Below are 16,289 nucleotides of genomic sequence, written 5' to 3'. Positions count from 1 at the left end.
CACCTTCTCTGCAAGTTAAACTACTTAGCAAGTTGATGATGAATGGGTAAAATTCACAAAATCAAATAAATAAAACCAAAAAAAAAAAGGACCCATTAAAATAACATTAGCACACTTGCCATTATAATAATGCCTAGGCCATGTCATACACATAAACCCCACTTGTCTGAGTCCCTGGAAATAAATTTATATATAAAGGAGTTGAGTTTGCACAAATGTCACCACCACAGAAGTTGATCAACTAACCTCCATTCCCCCCCAAAAAAAAAAGGATCGATGCCACTAAAAATAGTAGCTGAGGAGTCATCAACAAAGAATAATATGAATACGAATATGGAAGTGAAAATAAGAGAATTCGATCAAGAAATAGAGAATGAAAAGGTGGAGGATTTGGAGAGACAATGTGAGTTTGGAGGCCAACAGCAAGGCCAGCCTTCTCTCATCACTCACCTCTTGGGTGATCCTTTTGGAAGAATACGCCATTTTCCTACTCGCATCATGATGGTACCTTCTACCTACACACTCTTCTCTTCTCGCTCTATTACTTCTTATTACTTTGTATGTCGTCTTACAACTAGTACTAGAGATAGCAATGGGTCGGGTCTGAATCGGATATTTTGTGGCATCACACACTAGTACACAACCATGTACATACGTGTGCAGTACCAGCCATGACTCATGGTCACGATATGACCTAGCTAGTCTCACAAATCAAATCATGTTAAAATAATTATTAAGGCTTAGAACAAGCAACTATAGTTAGACCCACGTCCCATTGTAAAGTGTAAACTGAGGCATGACGACCTACAACTAATAACCGTCCTTATTTGTTAAGGTTGATCCTCGCATATACTATATGTTATTAGGTGACTATTATATTTCATGCTTGTGTTTTACCTGGTTTTCGTTTGTTTATCTGATGATATGAATATTATTAGGTTGCAGATTATGGAGGAGACATTGTTGGGGTGATCAGAGGAGGTATAAAACCCGTTACAAGAGGAAAGAAGGTTGTTGATGATGACAATCTTCCTGTTTATGTCAAGCTAGCTTATATTTTGGGCTTACGAGTCTCTCCCATGCACAGGTTATATCTTACTCCTATGTCTTAGATGTGCATTATTACACGAGTATTTATATATTCACCTTCGTTCCTTAAAATATCATTTCATACCGTTATCATGTAGCTTTTTACTCGTAACTTTTGGTTACAAAAGTAGTATATGTGAAAATAAGTAGCTAGACGTCCTTCACAACCATATATGATATGAGGTTTAAGTTTAATTAATCATAATCTTGGGATAAATTATGGACTGAAGATAATAATGCTCTTGGCTGATGGTTCACTATCATGCAAGGATGTGTCGTTGTTAATTTACCATTTCAATTTGAACAATGAGTAGGTTAAAGATCTACAAAAGTAAATTCTTATTCTCAACACTTGGACATATATTAATTGGATAAATTCTAGAAGTCAAAGCACCAGAGTTCGTTACCTATAAATTTTGAATACTGTACATCTACTTTTATAAAAACAGGTATTTATTTGTATGTTTATGTCTTAAGTAGGTCCTAAGGTTTAATCTGTTTATAATTTAGAGTAAGTTAAAATGATTAGATGCCATGATTATAAAAAGTCAACAAGAGATCCTATAGTATTGGAGACAAATCTTCTTTATTTGGCTTCGTTTTGCTAGGAATAGGAATCGGAACTCCCATGAGTCCTGTCCCATCAATCGACACAAATGATCGAAGATATATTCAGCTAGCTTTTAATCGTCTTCTTTTTCTTTTATTTGTAACATATAATAATCAACATAGTACATAAATAAATTACTATTTAGGAATCCACTCAAGGTCAACCAATGTTTATATTAACCCTAACTTTATCATCTCGGGTACAGCCCATTCCATTTTCAATCTATGTAATTGATGTTTCTTTGTGAGTTGGAACTCTCTCATGTTCTCTCACCTTATAAAAATGTGCCTTATTATATAGAAAACTCTTAATATTAAACCTAAAATCAATAATAAATTAAGTAATAATAAAAAGGGCGATAATAATCCTTTTTTAATTGAAGAAAAGGGTGGAACCACTGCACAGATAATCTTAGGAACTATTTGGGTATCTGATTATGTGGCTTTGTAATCAAGTTTATAAATATTCTTATAAAAGTGGTCTTGAATGTAAAAATATAAATGGAAGCACTTTCTAAAGCAGTACAGTATCTTGATATAATTTAATCATGTGTGAAAACTACTTGACCAATATTATGCATAATAACTTCAATCGTCATAGATTCTGTAACTGCCGATCCGTAATCATTCCACGAAGAATGTCTTACAATTTTTATTCCTCAATATCTTAATTTGATTTGCTGGCTGTACAATTTGACCAAGAATTTGTACCGTAACAATCAATCTTATGTTTGATTGGATTACTAATTTTAAATCATGTAAGCATAAGATTTCTAAGACTGGCATATTCACCAGACCTTTATATTGCTTCATATATCAGCTAAGCCTATGCCTAACGGTTCCAACCTCTCCTTAGAGGTGACTAATAGATTCTTTCCATTCAAGTCAAATTTGAATGATTAACTATTCGTTTCGGTTTATACTTTCATATCTTATACTAAGTACACATTTATTATAAGTCATTATAGTTCGGTTAAGGTTGCAACAGATTATCTAGTTACTCTTGACGTAACATTGATCTTGACTTTTTTTTAATTTTGAACAGAAAAAAGGGTATTGCTTCAAAGTTGATTAAGAAGTTGGAGGAATGGTGCAAAGAAAAAGGAGCTGAATATGTTTATATGATGACGGATTGTGCTAATGAAGCCTCAATCAACTTGTTCACCTACAAGTTTAACTACTCTAAATTTTGCAACCCAACCGTATTGGTGCAACCAGTATATGCACATCAGAAACCAGTAACCTCCAGTGTTGCTATTGTCCAAGTACCACCACTAGTAGCTGCATCTATGTATCGAAGAATCTTCTCCAACTCGGAGTTCTTCCCTAAGGATATAGAGTCAGTATTATCAAGCAAACTTCACTTGGGAACTTTCGTTGGGATGCCGAAGAGGTACCTACAAAAATGGGATCCTCAAAAGAGGCTTCCACCTTGCTTTGCTATTATGAGTGTGTGGAACACTAAGGAAGTTTACCAATTACAACTAAAAGGTGTGTCTAAGTTAACAAAGGCTTGTTGTCTAGGGAGTAGGGTTTTAGATGCTCATATGCCTTGGCTTAGGGTGCCTTCTATACCAAACATGTTTAGGCCTTTTGGCTTCTATTTCTTGTATGGTCTACACATGGAAGGGAAGGGGTCTCTAAAATTGATGAAAAGTCTATGCAACTTTGCACACAACATGGCTAGGGATGACGTGGCGTGTGCAGCCGTTGTTGCTGAGGTGGCACAGTGGGACCCAGTTAGCGAGGCTATCCCACATTGGAAGAGGTTTTCATGGAGTGAGGACTTGTGGTGTATGAAAAAGCTCCCAAATAAAGAAGGGGGAAACAATTCTCAGCCTTTAGATTGGGTTACTTCTCCATCCTCCGCATCAACACTTTTCGTTGATCCGCGAGATTTTTGAATGCTTCCTAACCCTACCTCGTCCCACCCCACCTACCTCAAAAAAAAGTTCTTGTACGAGTAGTTAGCTAGATATGATATGCCCACTGGCCTGCATGAGAGCAAGGCGTGAATGTAAATAGTGCATATGCTATGTATTGGTGTTCCAAAGTGTGGAAGTAAATAATGCAATTTTCGCACAGCAAGCTAAAATTGGAAAGATCTTCTCACCTTTTCGCGTTCACTTATTATTTTATTTTCATACCCCCCTTAACACAGCTCCAAGGATAGTAGAACAAAGTTATAAAATCCCATCAAAGTTAAAGGCGAAACATTGTATAAAACAATCTCACCCAAAAAATAGCAAAAGGAGTTTGGGACTTTGTTGTTTTTCAAGGCATTGGTAAGTGTAATCTTACAAGAAAAGGTCTCATGTCAATGTCCTTCGAGGTGAAGAAGTATTACCATTGACATTGCCAAATTGCTGTGGATCTTCCCCTACAAAACAATATACGTACGCAGTATAAGTAAACCACCAAAAATTAAAAGCGGTACATTTTAGAGCTATGGGGTGTCAAAGTTGGTATTGTACTAAGTGTTTCCCTAAAGACTTGAAATTACACATAAAATGGATAATATGAATCAAGCTACAATAGAAATAAGAATGTAACAGTTTCAAGCGATTTTAAAATTTAATTACACTTTGCAGAAATTATAAACCTCACGTAAAGTGCAGGGAAGGACAGAACAATTCTAAATTTAATACACCTGTATGATTCTCCAGTTGAGAATCGGGAAATCAAAGCAAAACTGATAATCCTTCACCAGCTATGAATATGATGTATTGAAATCCTGTGCAATTCATTAGATGCCATCCATATCAGCTGAAACATACTGATAGTCGTCAACTTCTCCAGTCAGTAGAAGCCTCCAAGTCTGTATCTGCTTCCCACCAGGTGGAAGTCTGAAAGATTTACCAAAAAGTGAAGTCATGATAATTTCTTCTTTTTCAGCAACATTCACTAAAAGACAAGTTGAAGGACATGCAAAAGGGAATAAAAAACCTTATATCCTCTACGAAGAAATTCTAAAGAGCTTCCTTGTTCCTCTTGCAGCCCCAAAACCCTCAAAAGTTCTTCCTTGGTCTGAATCAATCATAATGTGAATCCCATTTATGTGACAGATTATCAACAATAATTGAAAATAAATGACTAATCAACAAGATTTGCTTACTTCACCAAGTGTGAATCGGGTAGCACTTTCTGCGACACAAGCAAAAGAACCATCAGCTTGCTTCAGCATCACCTGCCAAGGCCCTGTAAAGAATATATGAATCCTTCCCACTAAGCTGTATAGTCCAAATAAGTAACAGGAAACACCCACATTCACAAAAATATAAAGCAGGTTAGCTGTGTAATTGAGGGTTACATGCAAAGATGCAATTATTATCCTGTTGATTGTAGTATATTTATATAGACTAAGCACTAGAATATGGACTAAAATGATGTATCAAGGAAATAGGGATGATTATTGTAAAACAAGCCACATATAGAGGTATCAATTTGGGTAAACGGGTCGGGTTTGGGTCGGGTCAACTCGTGTTGGATCAATTCAGATTAACTCCATAATCTATGCGGGTCGTGTTTGGGTTTGGGTTGGGGCATGCTTGAGTCGGGTCATACTTCTTATCGGGTTTGGGTCGGGTTTATGTCGGGTTAATAACATGTCGGGTTACATTCGGGTCGGGTGAAGAATAGGCCGGGTTTAATTCAGGTTTTCACGGGTCAAAACGGGTAGGGTAATTCCCGGATTCAAGTCGGGTTCGGTTCAAGTCAATAATTTGCGGGTTAGAATCAGGTCGGGTCATTCTCGAGTTTGAGTCGGGTTCGGTTCAAGTCAATAATTTGCGGATTAATATCAGGTCGTGTCATTTTCAAATCGGGTCATTCTCGGGTTCAAGTCGGGTTCGGTTCAAGTCAATAATTTGCGGGTTATAATAAGGTTGGGTCATTTCCAAACCGGGTCATTCTCGGATTCAAGTCGGGTTATGTTCAAGTCAACAATTTGCAAGTTACAATCAGGTCGGGTCATTTCCAAGGTCATATTCAAGTTCAACCTATGTTACTTGGACTCAGATGAGGTGTCAAATTAGACACGAGTGTCCAAGCGTCGGACTCGCCCATTTTCTTGAAAAAAGTTGTGTTTTTAGTTAAAAATGAAGTGTCCAAGTGTCGGTGTTGGTGTCCGACACGAGTCATGTCGACACGGACACGTGAGGTAAATGAAAGAGTCCGAGTAACATAGAGTTCAACTAACTATAAATAGATAATTATCATTTTTATCAAGTTAATTATTTCCTTTGACTATAATATATATGGCAATATACTAGGGAACTATAGTCTATAATTTAGGAAGATAATTAATTAATTATCACCTTTGACCATACAACAAATTTATACTATATTTAACTCTTAATTTTAGGATGATACTCCTTTTGCGGCTGGACCGACTTAGTCTCCCGAGACAAAATGCTTTGATCAACAATAATAAGGTGGTCTAAATTGCATTTAAGGTGATTTGAAATCGGGTCAACAATTTGGGTTGAATTTAGATCGAGTCAATAACAAGTCGTGTTAATTTCGAGTCGAATTAGTAACAGATCGGGATGAATTTTTAGGTTGGGGAAGTAATAGGTATGGTAAAATTCGGGGGTTGAATTTGAGTCAGGTCAATAACAAGTCGGGTTGATTTTGTGTCGGGTTTGTAACAGGTTGGGTTAACTTCGGGTCAGGTTAGGAACGGGTCGGGCTTTGACGGGTTAAAACGGGTTTGAGTCAATTTCGGTTCAAGTCGGGTTCGGTGCAAGTTAATTAAATTGGCCGTTGTAAATCGGTGCAAGTTGTAAACCGGTAAATTGGCCGTTTACAAGCAAATTGAATGGTTTCACACACCAAATTGGACTCCCAGAGGGTATTAGGGACCATGGTAAACATTTCGAAAATTTTTATTTCCGAGCGAAAAAAATAAAAAAAAATCCAAAATTAAAGGCTAATATCCACGCTTTTGAAAAATTTTAGAAGTTTTAAGGCCTGGTGTCGAAAAAGTCTTATATTCTATGGGATACATCTCGGGGTCATATAATGCCGTTTGAACTCATATATGATCATTATATGTTGTCATAAATGTTCGTGTTAGGCTTGAATTAATGAAATCGGTGCAAGTTGTAAATCGGTAAATTGATCGTTTAAAGGCAAATTGGATGGTTCCACCTACCCAATTGGACTCCAAAAGAGCATTATGGACGATAATAAACATTTCGGCAATTTTAATTTCAGGCGAAAAAAATTCATAAAATTCAAAAAGTTATCCACGCTTTTTGAGAAATTTTGGACGTTTCGGGGCCCGGTGTAAAAAAGAATTAATGTTTTAGGAGATACATCTCGGGGTCATATAATGTTTTTTGGAACCATATATGATCATTATATGTTGTCATAAATGTTCGTAGTAGGCTTGAGTTAATGTAATCCATGCAAGTTGTAAACCGGTTATAATTGTTCGTTAGATGGTTCCACCAACCCAATTGGACTCCCAAAGGTTATTAGGGATCATTTTAAAAAAAGTCAAAAAATTCCAAAATTGAAAACTAATATATCCACGCTTTTTGAGAAATTTTGGAGATTTCGGGGCCCGGTGTCGAAAAGTGTTGAAATTTTAGGGGATACATCTCGAGGTCATATAATGCTGTTTGGAACCATATATGATCACAATTTGTAGTCATAAATGTTCGTGGTAGGCTTGAGTTAATAAAATCCGTGCAATATGTAAACCGGTAAATTGGCCGTTTAAAGGCAAATTGGATGGTTCCACCCACACAATTAGATTACCGAAGGGTATTAGGGACCATGGTAAACATTTCACCAACTTTTATATCCGAGCAAAAAAAAGTCAAATAATTCCAAAATTAAAGGCTAATAACCACGTTTTTTGTGAAATTTTAGAGGTTTCGGAGCCCGGTGTTGAAAAGGCTTGAGATTTTAAGGGATACATTCAGGGTCATATAATGTCGTTTGGAACCATATATGATCATTATATGTTGTCATAAGTGTTCGTGGTAGGCTTGAGTTAATGAAATCGAACAAGTTATAAACCGGTAAATTGGCCGTTTAAAGGCAAATTGGATGGTTCCTCCAACCCAAATTTAGAAGCGAAAAAAATTGAATACTTATATCCACGCATTTTGCGAAATTTTGAAGGTTTCGGGGCTTGGTATTGAAAAGTTTTGAAATTCTAGAGAATACATCTCGGGGTCATATAATGACGTTTGGAATTATATATGATCATTATATGTTGTCATAAATGTTCGTGATAGAATTGAGTAAATGAAATTGGTGCAAGTTGTAAATCGGTAAATTGGCCGCTTAAAAACAAATTGGATAGTTCCACCCAAATGGACTCCTAGAGGGTATTTGGTACTATGGTAAACATTTCGACAATTTTAATTTGCATGCGGATAAACTCAAAAAAATTCAAAAATTGAAGGTTAGTATCCATGCTTTTTAAAAAATTTTGAAGTGTTCGAGGTCCGGTGTCTAAAAGGCTTTAAATTATATGGAATACATCTCGGGGTCATTTAATGTTGTTTTGAACTATATATGATCATTATTTGTATTCATAAATGTTCGTGGTATACTTGAGTTAATTAAATCGGCGCAATTTGTAAACCAGTAAATTGATCGTTTAAAGGCAAATTGGATGGTTCCACCCACCCAACTGGACTCCGGTGGGGTATTAAGGACCATGGTAAACATTTCGCCATTATTTATTTCCGTGCGAAAAAAAGTTAAAAAATTCCCAAATTGAAGGCTAATATCCATGCTTTTTCAGAAATTTCGAAGGTATTTGGTCCGATGTCGTAAAGAAATGAGATCTTAGGGTATATACCTCGAGGTCATATACTGCCATTTGGAACCATAAATGATCATTATATATTGTCATAAATGTTTGAAGTAGGATTGAGTTTATAAAATCGGTGCATGTTGTAAACCGATAAATTGGCCGTTTAAAGGCAAACTGGATGGTTTCACCCACCCATATAGATTCCCGGAGGGTATTACAGACCATGGTTAACATTTTGGCGATTTTTATTTTCGAGCGAAAAAAGTCAAAAAATTCCAAAATTGAAGAACAATATTCACGCATTTAGCGAAAATTTGAAGGTTTCGGGGCTTGGTGTCGAAAAGTCTTGAAATTCTAGGGAATACATGCATTTCGGGGTCATATAATGCCATTTGAAACCATATATGGTCATTATATTTTGTCATATATGTTCGTGGTAGGCTTGAGTTAATGAAATCGGTGCAAGTAGTAAATCGGTAAATTTGCCGTTTAAAGACAAATTGGATGGTTCCACCCACCCAATTGGACTCCCGGAGGGTTTTAGGGATCATGGTAAACATTTCGGCAATTTTTATTTGCATGCGAAAAAAGTAAAAAAAAATTCAAAAAATGAAGGCTAGTATTCATGCTTTTTGAGAAATTTTGAAGTCTTCGAGTCCCGGTGTCTAAAAGTCTTGAAATTCTAGGGAATACATCTCGGGGTCATATAATGCCGTTTGGAACCATATATGATCATTATATGTTGTCATAAATGTTTGTGGTAGGCTTGAGTTAATGAAATCAGTGCAAGTAGTAAATCGGTAAATTTACCGTTTAAAGACAAATTGGATGGTTTCACCCACCCAATTGGACTCCCGGAGGGTTTTAGGGATCATGGTAAACATTTCGGCAATTTTTATTTGCATGCGAAAAAAGTCAAAAAATTCAAAAGTTTGAAGGCTAGTATCCATGCTTTTTGAGAAATTTTGAAGTCTTGGAGGCCCGGTATTTAAAAATCTTCGAAATTATAGGGAATACATCTCGGGGTCATAAAATGGCGTTTGGAACCATATATGATCATTATATGTTGTCATAAATGTTCGTGGTCGGCTTAATTTAATGAAATCGGTGCAAGTTGTAAACTGGTAAATTGGTCGTTTAAAGGCAAATTGGATGGTTCCACCCAGCCAATTGGACTCTTGGAGGGTATTAGGGTCCATGGTAAATTTTTCGGCAATTTTTAATTTTTGGGTGAAAAAAAGTTAAAAAACATTTCAAAATTGAAGATTAATATCCACACTTTTTGAGAAATTCTTGGAGTTTTCGGGTAGAGCTGTCAATTCGGGTAAACGGATCGGGTTTAGATCGGTAAGAGTGGGTCGGGTCAACACGGATTATTTCCATAACCTATGCGGGTAGGGTTTGGGTTGGGTCATGCTTGAGTCGGGTCACGTCGGGTCATACTTCTTATGTGGTTTTGGTCGGGTTTAGGTCGGGTTACATTTTGTTCGGGTGAACAATAGGTCGGGTTTAATTCGGGTTTTAACGGGATAGGGTAATTCTCGGGTTCGAGTCGGGTTCGTTTCAAGTCAATAATTTGCGGGTTAAAATAAGGTTAGGTCATTCTCGGGTTTGCGTCGGGTTCGGTTCGAGTCATTAAATTTGCGGGTTATAATCAGGTTGGGTCATTTTCAAGTCGGGTCAGTCTCGGGTTCACGTCGGGTTCGGTTCAAGTCAATAATTTACGGGTTATTTCCAACTTGGGTCATTCTCGGATTCAAGTCGAGTTATGTTCAAGTCAATAATTTGTAGGTTACAATAAGATCGGGTCATTTTCAAGTCAGGTCATATTCGGGTTCAACTAACTATAAATAGTTAATTACCATTTTTATAAAAGCTGATTATTTCATTCGACTATAATATATATGGCAATATAATAGGGAACTATAGTCTATAATTTAGGAAGATAATTATCTCCTTTGACCATACAATAAATATATACTATATTTAATTTTTAAATTTAAGGATGATTCTCCCTTCTTTTGCCTGGACCGACTTGGTCTCCTTAAACAAAATGCTTTGATCAACAAAAATAAGGTGGTCTAAATTGCATTTAAGGTGATTTGAAATCGGGTCAGGAATAATTTGGGTGGAATTTAGGTCGGGTCAATAACAAGTCGTGTTAATTTCGAGTCGAGTTAGTAACAATCGGGTTGAATTTTTTGGTCGGGTAAGTAATAGGTCCGGTAAAATTCGGGTCGAGTTAATAACAAATCAGGTTGAATTTGAGTCAGGTCAATAACAAGTCGGGTTGATTTCAGGTCGGGTTTGTAATTGGTTAGGTTCCACGCACCAAATTGGAATCTCGCGGTAAACATTGCGAAAAAAGTCAAAAATTTCCAAAATTGAAGGCTAATATCAATGTTTTTTTAGAAATTTCGAAAGTTCCGGGGTGTCGAAAAGAAATGAGATTTTAGGGGATACATCTCATGGTCATATAATGCCGTTTGGAACCATAAATGATCATTATATGTTATCATAAATGTTCGTGGTAGGCTTGAGTTAATGAAATCAGTGCAAGTTGTAAACCGGTAAATTTGTCGTTTAAAGGCATATTGGATGGTTCCACCCACCCAATTGGACTCTCGGAGGGTATTAGGGACCATGGTAAATATTTCAGCAATTTTTATTTACGGCGAAAAAAATTCCAAAATTAAAGGCTAATATCCACGATTTTTGAGAAATTTTGGAGGTTTCAGGTGTCGAAAAGACTGATTTTAGGAAATAAATCTCGGGGTCATATAATGTCGTTTGAAACCATATATGATCATTATATGTTGTCATAAATGTTCGTGGTAGGCTTGAATTAATGAAATCGGTGCAAGTTGTTAATCAAAATTGGTAGTTTAAAGGCAAATTAGATGGTTCCACCCACCCAATTGGACTCCCAGAGGGTATTAGGGACCATGGTAAACATTTCAACAATTTTTATTTGCGGGCGAAAAATAGTCAAAAAATTTCAAAAATTGAAGGCTAATATCCACGCATTTTGAGAAATTTTGTAGGATTTGGGGCCCGATGTCAAAAAAGGTTTGAGATTTTAGAAGATACATCTCGAAGTCTTATAATGCCATTTGGAACCATATATGATCATTATATGTTGTCATAAATGTTCGTGGTATGCTTGAATTAATGAAATCGGTGTAAGTTGTAAATCGGTAAATTGGTCGTTTAAAGACAAATTGGATGATTCCACCCATCCAATTAGACTCCTAGAGGATATTAGGGACCATGATAAACATTTCGACAATTTTTATTTTCGGGCAAAAAAAATTCAAAAAATTCCAAAATTGAAGGCTAATATCAACACTTTTTAAGAAATTTTAGAGATTTCAGGGGCCCAGTGTCGAAAAGTATTGAAATTGTAGGGGATATATCTCCGGGTTATATAATGATGTTTGGAACCATATATGATCATTATTTGTTGTTATAAATTTTCGTGGTAGGCTTGATTTAATGAAATTGGTGCAAGTTGTAAATCGGTAAATTGGTAATATATACGGCTATAATATATATAGCAATATACTAGGGAACTATATTTTATAATTTAGGAAGATAATTATCTCCTTTGATCATACAACAAATATATATTATATTTAACTCTTAAATTTGAGGATGATGCTCCTTTCTTTTGCTGGCTTGGACCGACTTGGTATCCCTAAACAAAATGCTTTGATCAACAATAATAACGTGATCTAAATTGCATTTTAAGGTGATTTGAAATCGGGTCAGGAACAATTTGGGTTGAATTAAGGTCGGGTCAATAACAAGTCGTGTTGATTTCGAGACGGGTTAGTAACAGATCGGGTTGAGTTTTTGGGTCGGGTTAGTAATAGGTCTAGTAAAATTCGGGTCGGGTCAATAACAAGTCGGGTTCATCGCACTAACTTAGAAAGATATTGCCTAAAGTACCCCTCCCCCTTGCATCAGTTCATTGCACTTCAAACACGTAAACGACAATGTAACCACCCCTTTAGTTTACTTACCAGGGTATTGGCGAAACAGAGCTCCATTATAATTCACGATAAAAGGCGCCACGGGCACTGTCTTTTCATGCATCAAGGAAATTATAAAAAAAATGGTTAGCCAAAAACGAAAAGGAAAGGATTTATATGGTTAGCCAAATATAAAAGAAAAGGAAAAATATGGTTAGCCAAAGAAAATAGAAAAAAAAAAAGTAAATGGACACAACCTATAGAAAATCAGCAAGAGAATTACCTTAGAATATTCTCTTGTTCGGATATAGAAGACTGGAATAAACTGAGAAAGAAATCGGTAATGGAGATCCTTGGGTGGGAAGCCTAGAAGACCCAGATCAGCACTGTAAAAGCATATACTCTTTAAATTAATAGGGATATATAATTTTTGAACAGTCCATCCATAAGTAACTAATGTAGGCAAGACCAAATTTATACCGTAATGTTTCAAGCTCGAGATTAAATAGGAGAGTGGGAGTTGAAGAAGCAAATTTTTCCTGCATATTACGGACAGAGATATATTAGTTAGCCCAGAAGTTTAAGAAAACAAAAAGAAACGTCAAATAAAAGGAGGGAAAGAAAAAACTGTGACTTATCCTTATTCAGCAGTGAAAGAAGTTCAAAAAACTGTCAATCCTTGTCTCTACTAACATTTCACTGTGATGACGGAAAAGATGCCACAAAAGTAGTAGCTCAGCTTACATCTATACACTCATATATGTTTGTACCCTATCCACCCTATCCATGCTCACTCAAAAATACAAGTTTTGTATGGACAGACATATTGATTTTCTCAATGGTATAATATTACACAAAAGGATCAGAAGCCTTTTTGACAGGCAAACTTGTAAACCTCGGCAAGAGATTAGATTGTAAGGACAGCCTAACCCTTGCTCAATCTTACTGAACTTCCTATAATACCACCCAATTAATGTCATAGTAAATCCTAGCAAAGCTTAAAAGAACAAAATTGATGGTCCATCAATTTTACAATGCAAGTGACATACCACATTGTTAGTGCTAAATATATTATTGATACAAATATGACACAAAATTCTTCATTTTACTAAAATATTTAGAAGCAGAACTGCATGAACCCATTACATATGCAGCATAAATAAACAAACATGTCATGGTGACCGTTATAGATATCAAGACGCATACACGCACCACAATATTAGGATGCATGACAGACAAAATTACAAAGCAAAGACATCGTACCACATACTTCTCTATCAGAGAGAGATCTCGTGTGCTACAATTGAGAAATATGTAAAGTGAAGGTGGATCATCAGATTCCCAACGGCCTACATGTAGACAAAGAGAAAAATTCTCAACTGTTCAATTATAAGGGAATCAGAGAGCAGATGACAAGGCATATAAGAGGGATGCATCAACTTGCTGCCAGCTTCAAGTTCTGCACTTGAGCATAAGAATAAGACGAAGAAGAAAACAACAAAATACAAAGAAAGGAATAGCTTCTATTCAATGTGACAAATAGCTATGGAGTATTAATTGGTCACCAACACGAAGAATAGGTATTAAAATGGCAGTTAGCCTGCTAATTATAAACTTATCATCTCCACAATACAGATGAGCTAATAGAACTCAAATCATATCACACTTGAGCACTCACATGTGTCACATTTTACCTTCATTCTCATCTTCAAAATCAAAATCCAATGTATCCCTTATTGAGTTAAAGAAATTAGAAACAGCACCACCAGGCACATCATCCAGGGAGCCTATAGTAATGCCATCAATCTGAAATAATGGAGAGCAATAATTCAGCTCATAAAATTCAGCACCCAGCATTTTATCATTTAGCTTCTATCCCAGTAATATGTTAAAGAGCCAGTAATGAACTAAATTGTCAAAGAAGAGAACCTCTAAGAACTATAAGAAGTTAATTGTTTAAGGAAAGAAATTAGTTAACCCATGATTGTCACTGCACTTAATATTACAAGAAACAAACAATGAGTGGATTACAAAGACCGAGTTGAGGATAGATATTGTTACCGAGTCAATAGCAGTCCTGAAAAACTGAGTGGCCCTACGCTTTTCAGGCTTGTCAGGAAATACCTTATATCCCCAGCAAAGAATAAATCAGTTCTATGTCTCCAAACATTTAGGCCAAAAGATGTGTAAAAATATGTCCTCTTACTATGCATGATCTGAGTTGCATTTTCTCTTGAAGTTTCCTCGCAACAGTCAACGCTAGCTGAATATTTGCATCGATGAAATCGTCTGATGATCCCTTCACAATTTGAGAAAATCACGCGTCTGTTTTTAATATGAGTCAATAAGTTCATGTAGTAGTAAGCATATGAGTTGTAGGTGCCACCAATGTTACTCAAAATCTTACAGGGGTCTTTTACAGATAGCTTTTCTATATAATCTTACAATCAACTTTTAAGTATCATACTTGTATGCATTTATTATGTCAATTCATGGCAGGCATAAAGTATGACAAGAAATTTGGAGTTTGAATAACAGAGGTTGCCACTCATTTACCGGAACTAGACTGGAAATTGAAGGTATATATGATCAGGCCAAGAGAACTAAGATGACACAAAAAAAAAAAAAAAACCTTGTAAGAAGATATATCACTTGGTAGAGGCCTGTTGAAAACAAAAGGAAAAACTCATATGTCAGAAAGATGGAAAATCATTATAAATAAAAAAAAATTAAAAAAAAAAAAAAAAAAAAAAAAAAAAAAAAAAAAACAGTATTCTGTACACAGGCGAAATCACCTAGACTTTACAGAAGAAACACTAATGAATAAAATGGTCTTTAAGCAATCTGCCTCTGACATTGGAGAAATTGATTAGATACATGATCTTCGGCAACATGTAGCCATGTGTCAATTAAAAGAACCATTGTTACATAACTTACATATGACTATATAAGGCAAAAGTGAAGTAAAATGTATCAAGAATAGGCTATCAGTTCAATACTCCATACCTTGTACTCTTGTAGTGTTGTATATTTTCAACTATTGGAATTTCAGCATAAGAATACTCCATAACCCATATGATCATTCAAAGCAGTAGCTAGAAACAGCATTCCCCAATTTCAAATAGTTTCATACTATTGGTATTTATTACGGAGTAGTGACATAAATTCAAACACGAACCCAAAAACATTTCTCAAAAATTAACTAAAAACGCCCAAAAAATTTGATCCCACCTAATATTAACACTAATTACCAATTCAATTTGAAAAACTAGGGCATGCTCATAATACTTGAAACATTGATCATTTATAATATCAACATTTACCAATTATATCACAAAACACAGCAACATTACAGCGCGTATAAACAATTTAAATCCAGAATAAAATAACGAGTAGCACGATAGATAGAGTAAAAAGAAGAGAAAATTACGGAAAGTCGATTTCAACTCGAAGCTTGCCATCCTGAAGAGCAAGAGAGAGTGCATTAGCGGCATCAGTAACAAGGACTTCATATGATTTGGGTTTGTAAACAGAAACCCCAGATTTAGGATTGGGAGTGGAGGTTGATGCTGTGTTTTTGGTGGCGCACTGAATTCTGAGGGGTGAAGTATAAAGAAGAGATGATTGGGAGAAAGGGATATTGATGGGTGTTTTAGCAAGGAAAGGGGAGAGAGAGGGTCGAGAAGTGGGGTGGATTGAGGAGATAGAATGAAGAGGGTGGAATGAGAGCGCCATTAATGGAGTTTTGAAAGTGTAGTGTTTTGAATGAGGAAAGAGAAGAAAGATTGAAAGTGGAAGAAGATAAGGTGGGAAATGTCAAGAAAGAGGGATAATCTAGT

The 16,289-nt window shown here is 35.9% G+C and overlaps 1 protein-coding gene and 1 pseudogene across 2 annotated transcripts; one reads left to right on the top strand and one right to left on the bottom strand.

The window, feature by feature from the left end:
• Positions 1 to 333: 333 nt before the first annotated feature.
• Positions 334 to 3,892, top strand: LOC145558145 (putative N-acetyltransferase HLS1 pseudogene; annotated as a pseudogene).
• LOC145559227 (protein LPA3-like) lies at positions 3,892 to 16,289 on the bottom strand. 2 transcript variants are annotated; one of them, XR_014092685.1, is made up of 13 exons: positions 15,881 to 16,289; positions 15,083 to 15,113; positions 14,657 to 14,749; positions 14,512 to 14,574; positions 14,145 to 14,256; positions 13,714 to 13,799; positions 12,931 to 12,989; positions 12,734 to 12,836; positions 12,502 to 12,562; positions 4,814 to 4,896; positions 4,645 to 4,725; positions 4,349 to 4,544; positions 3,892 to 4,078 (listed from the first exon to the last, which is right to left on the bottom strand). XR_014092685.1 is itself a non-coding variant. In XM_081620666.1 (12 exons), exons 1-12 carry the CDS (start codon positions 16,183 to 16,185, stop codon positions 4,485 to 4,487), a joined length of 1,137 nt encoding a protein of 378 aa, XP_081476792.1. In that variant the 5' UTR covers positions 16,186 to 16,289; the 3' UTR covers positions 4,210 to 4,484. The 2 variants fall into 2 exon arrangements, 1 of the variants encoding a protein (XP_081476792.1); XM_081620666.1 differs by lacking the exon at positions 3,892 to 4,078 and having other exon boundaries at positions 4,210 to 4,544.

This window comes from Chenopodium album, chromosome 9, assembly GCF_948465745.1.
Source record: "Chenopodium album chromosome 9, dcCheAlbu1.1, whole genome shotgun sequence".
Lineage (NCBI taxonomy): Eukaryota > Viridiplantae > Streptophyta > Magnoliopsida > Caryophyllales > Amaranthaceae > Chenopodium > Chenopodium album.
The sequence above is the reverse complement of the archived record's forward strand: the minus strand, read 5'-3'. Positions and strand labels throughout refer to the sequence as shown.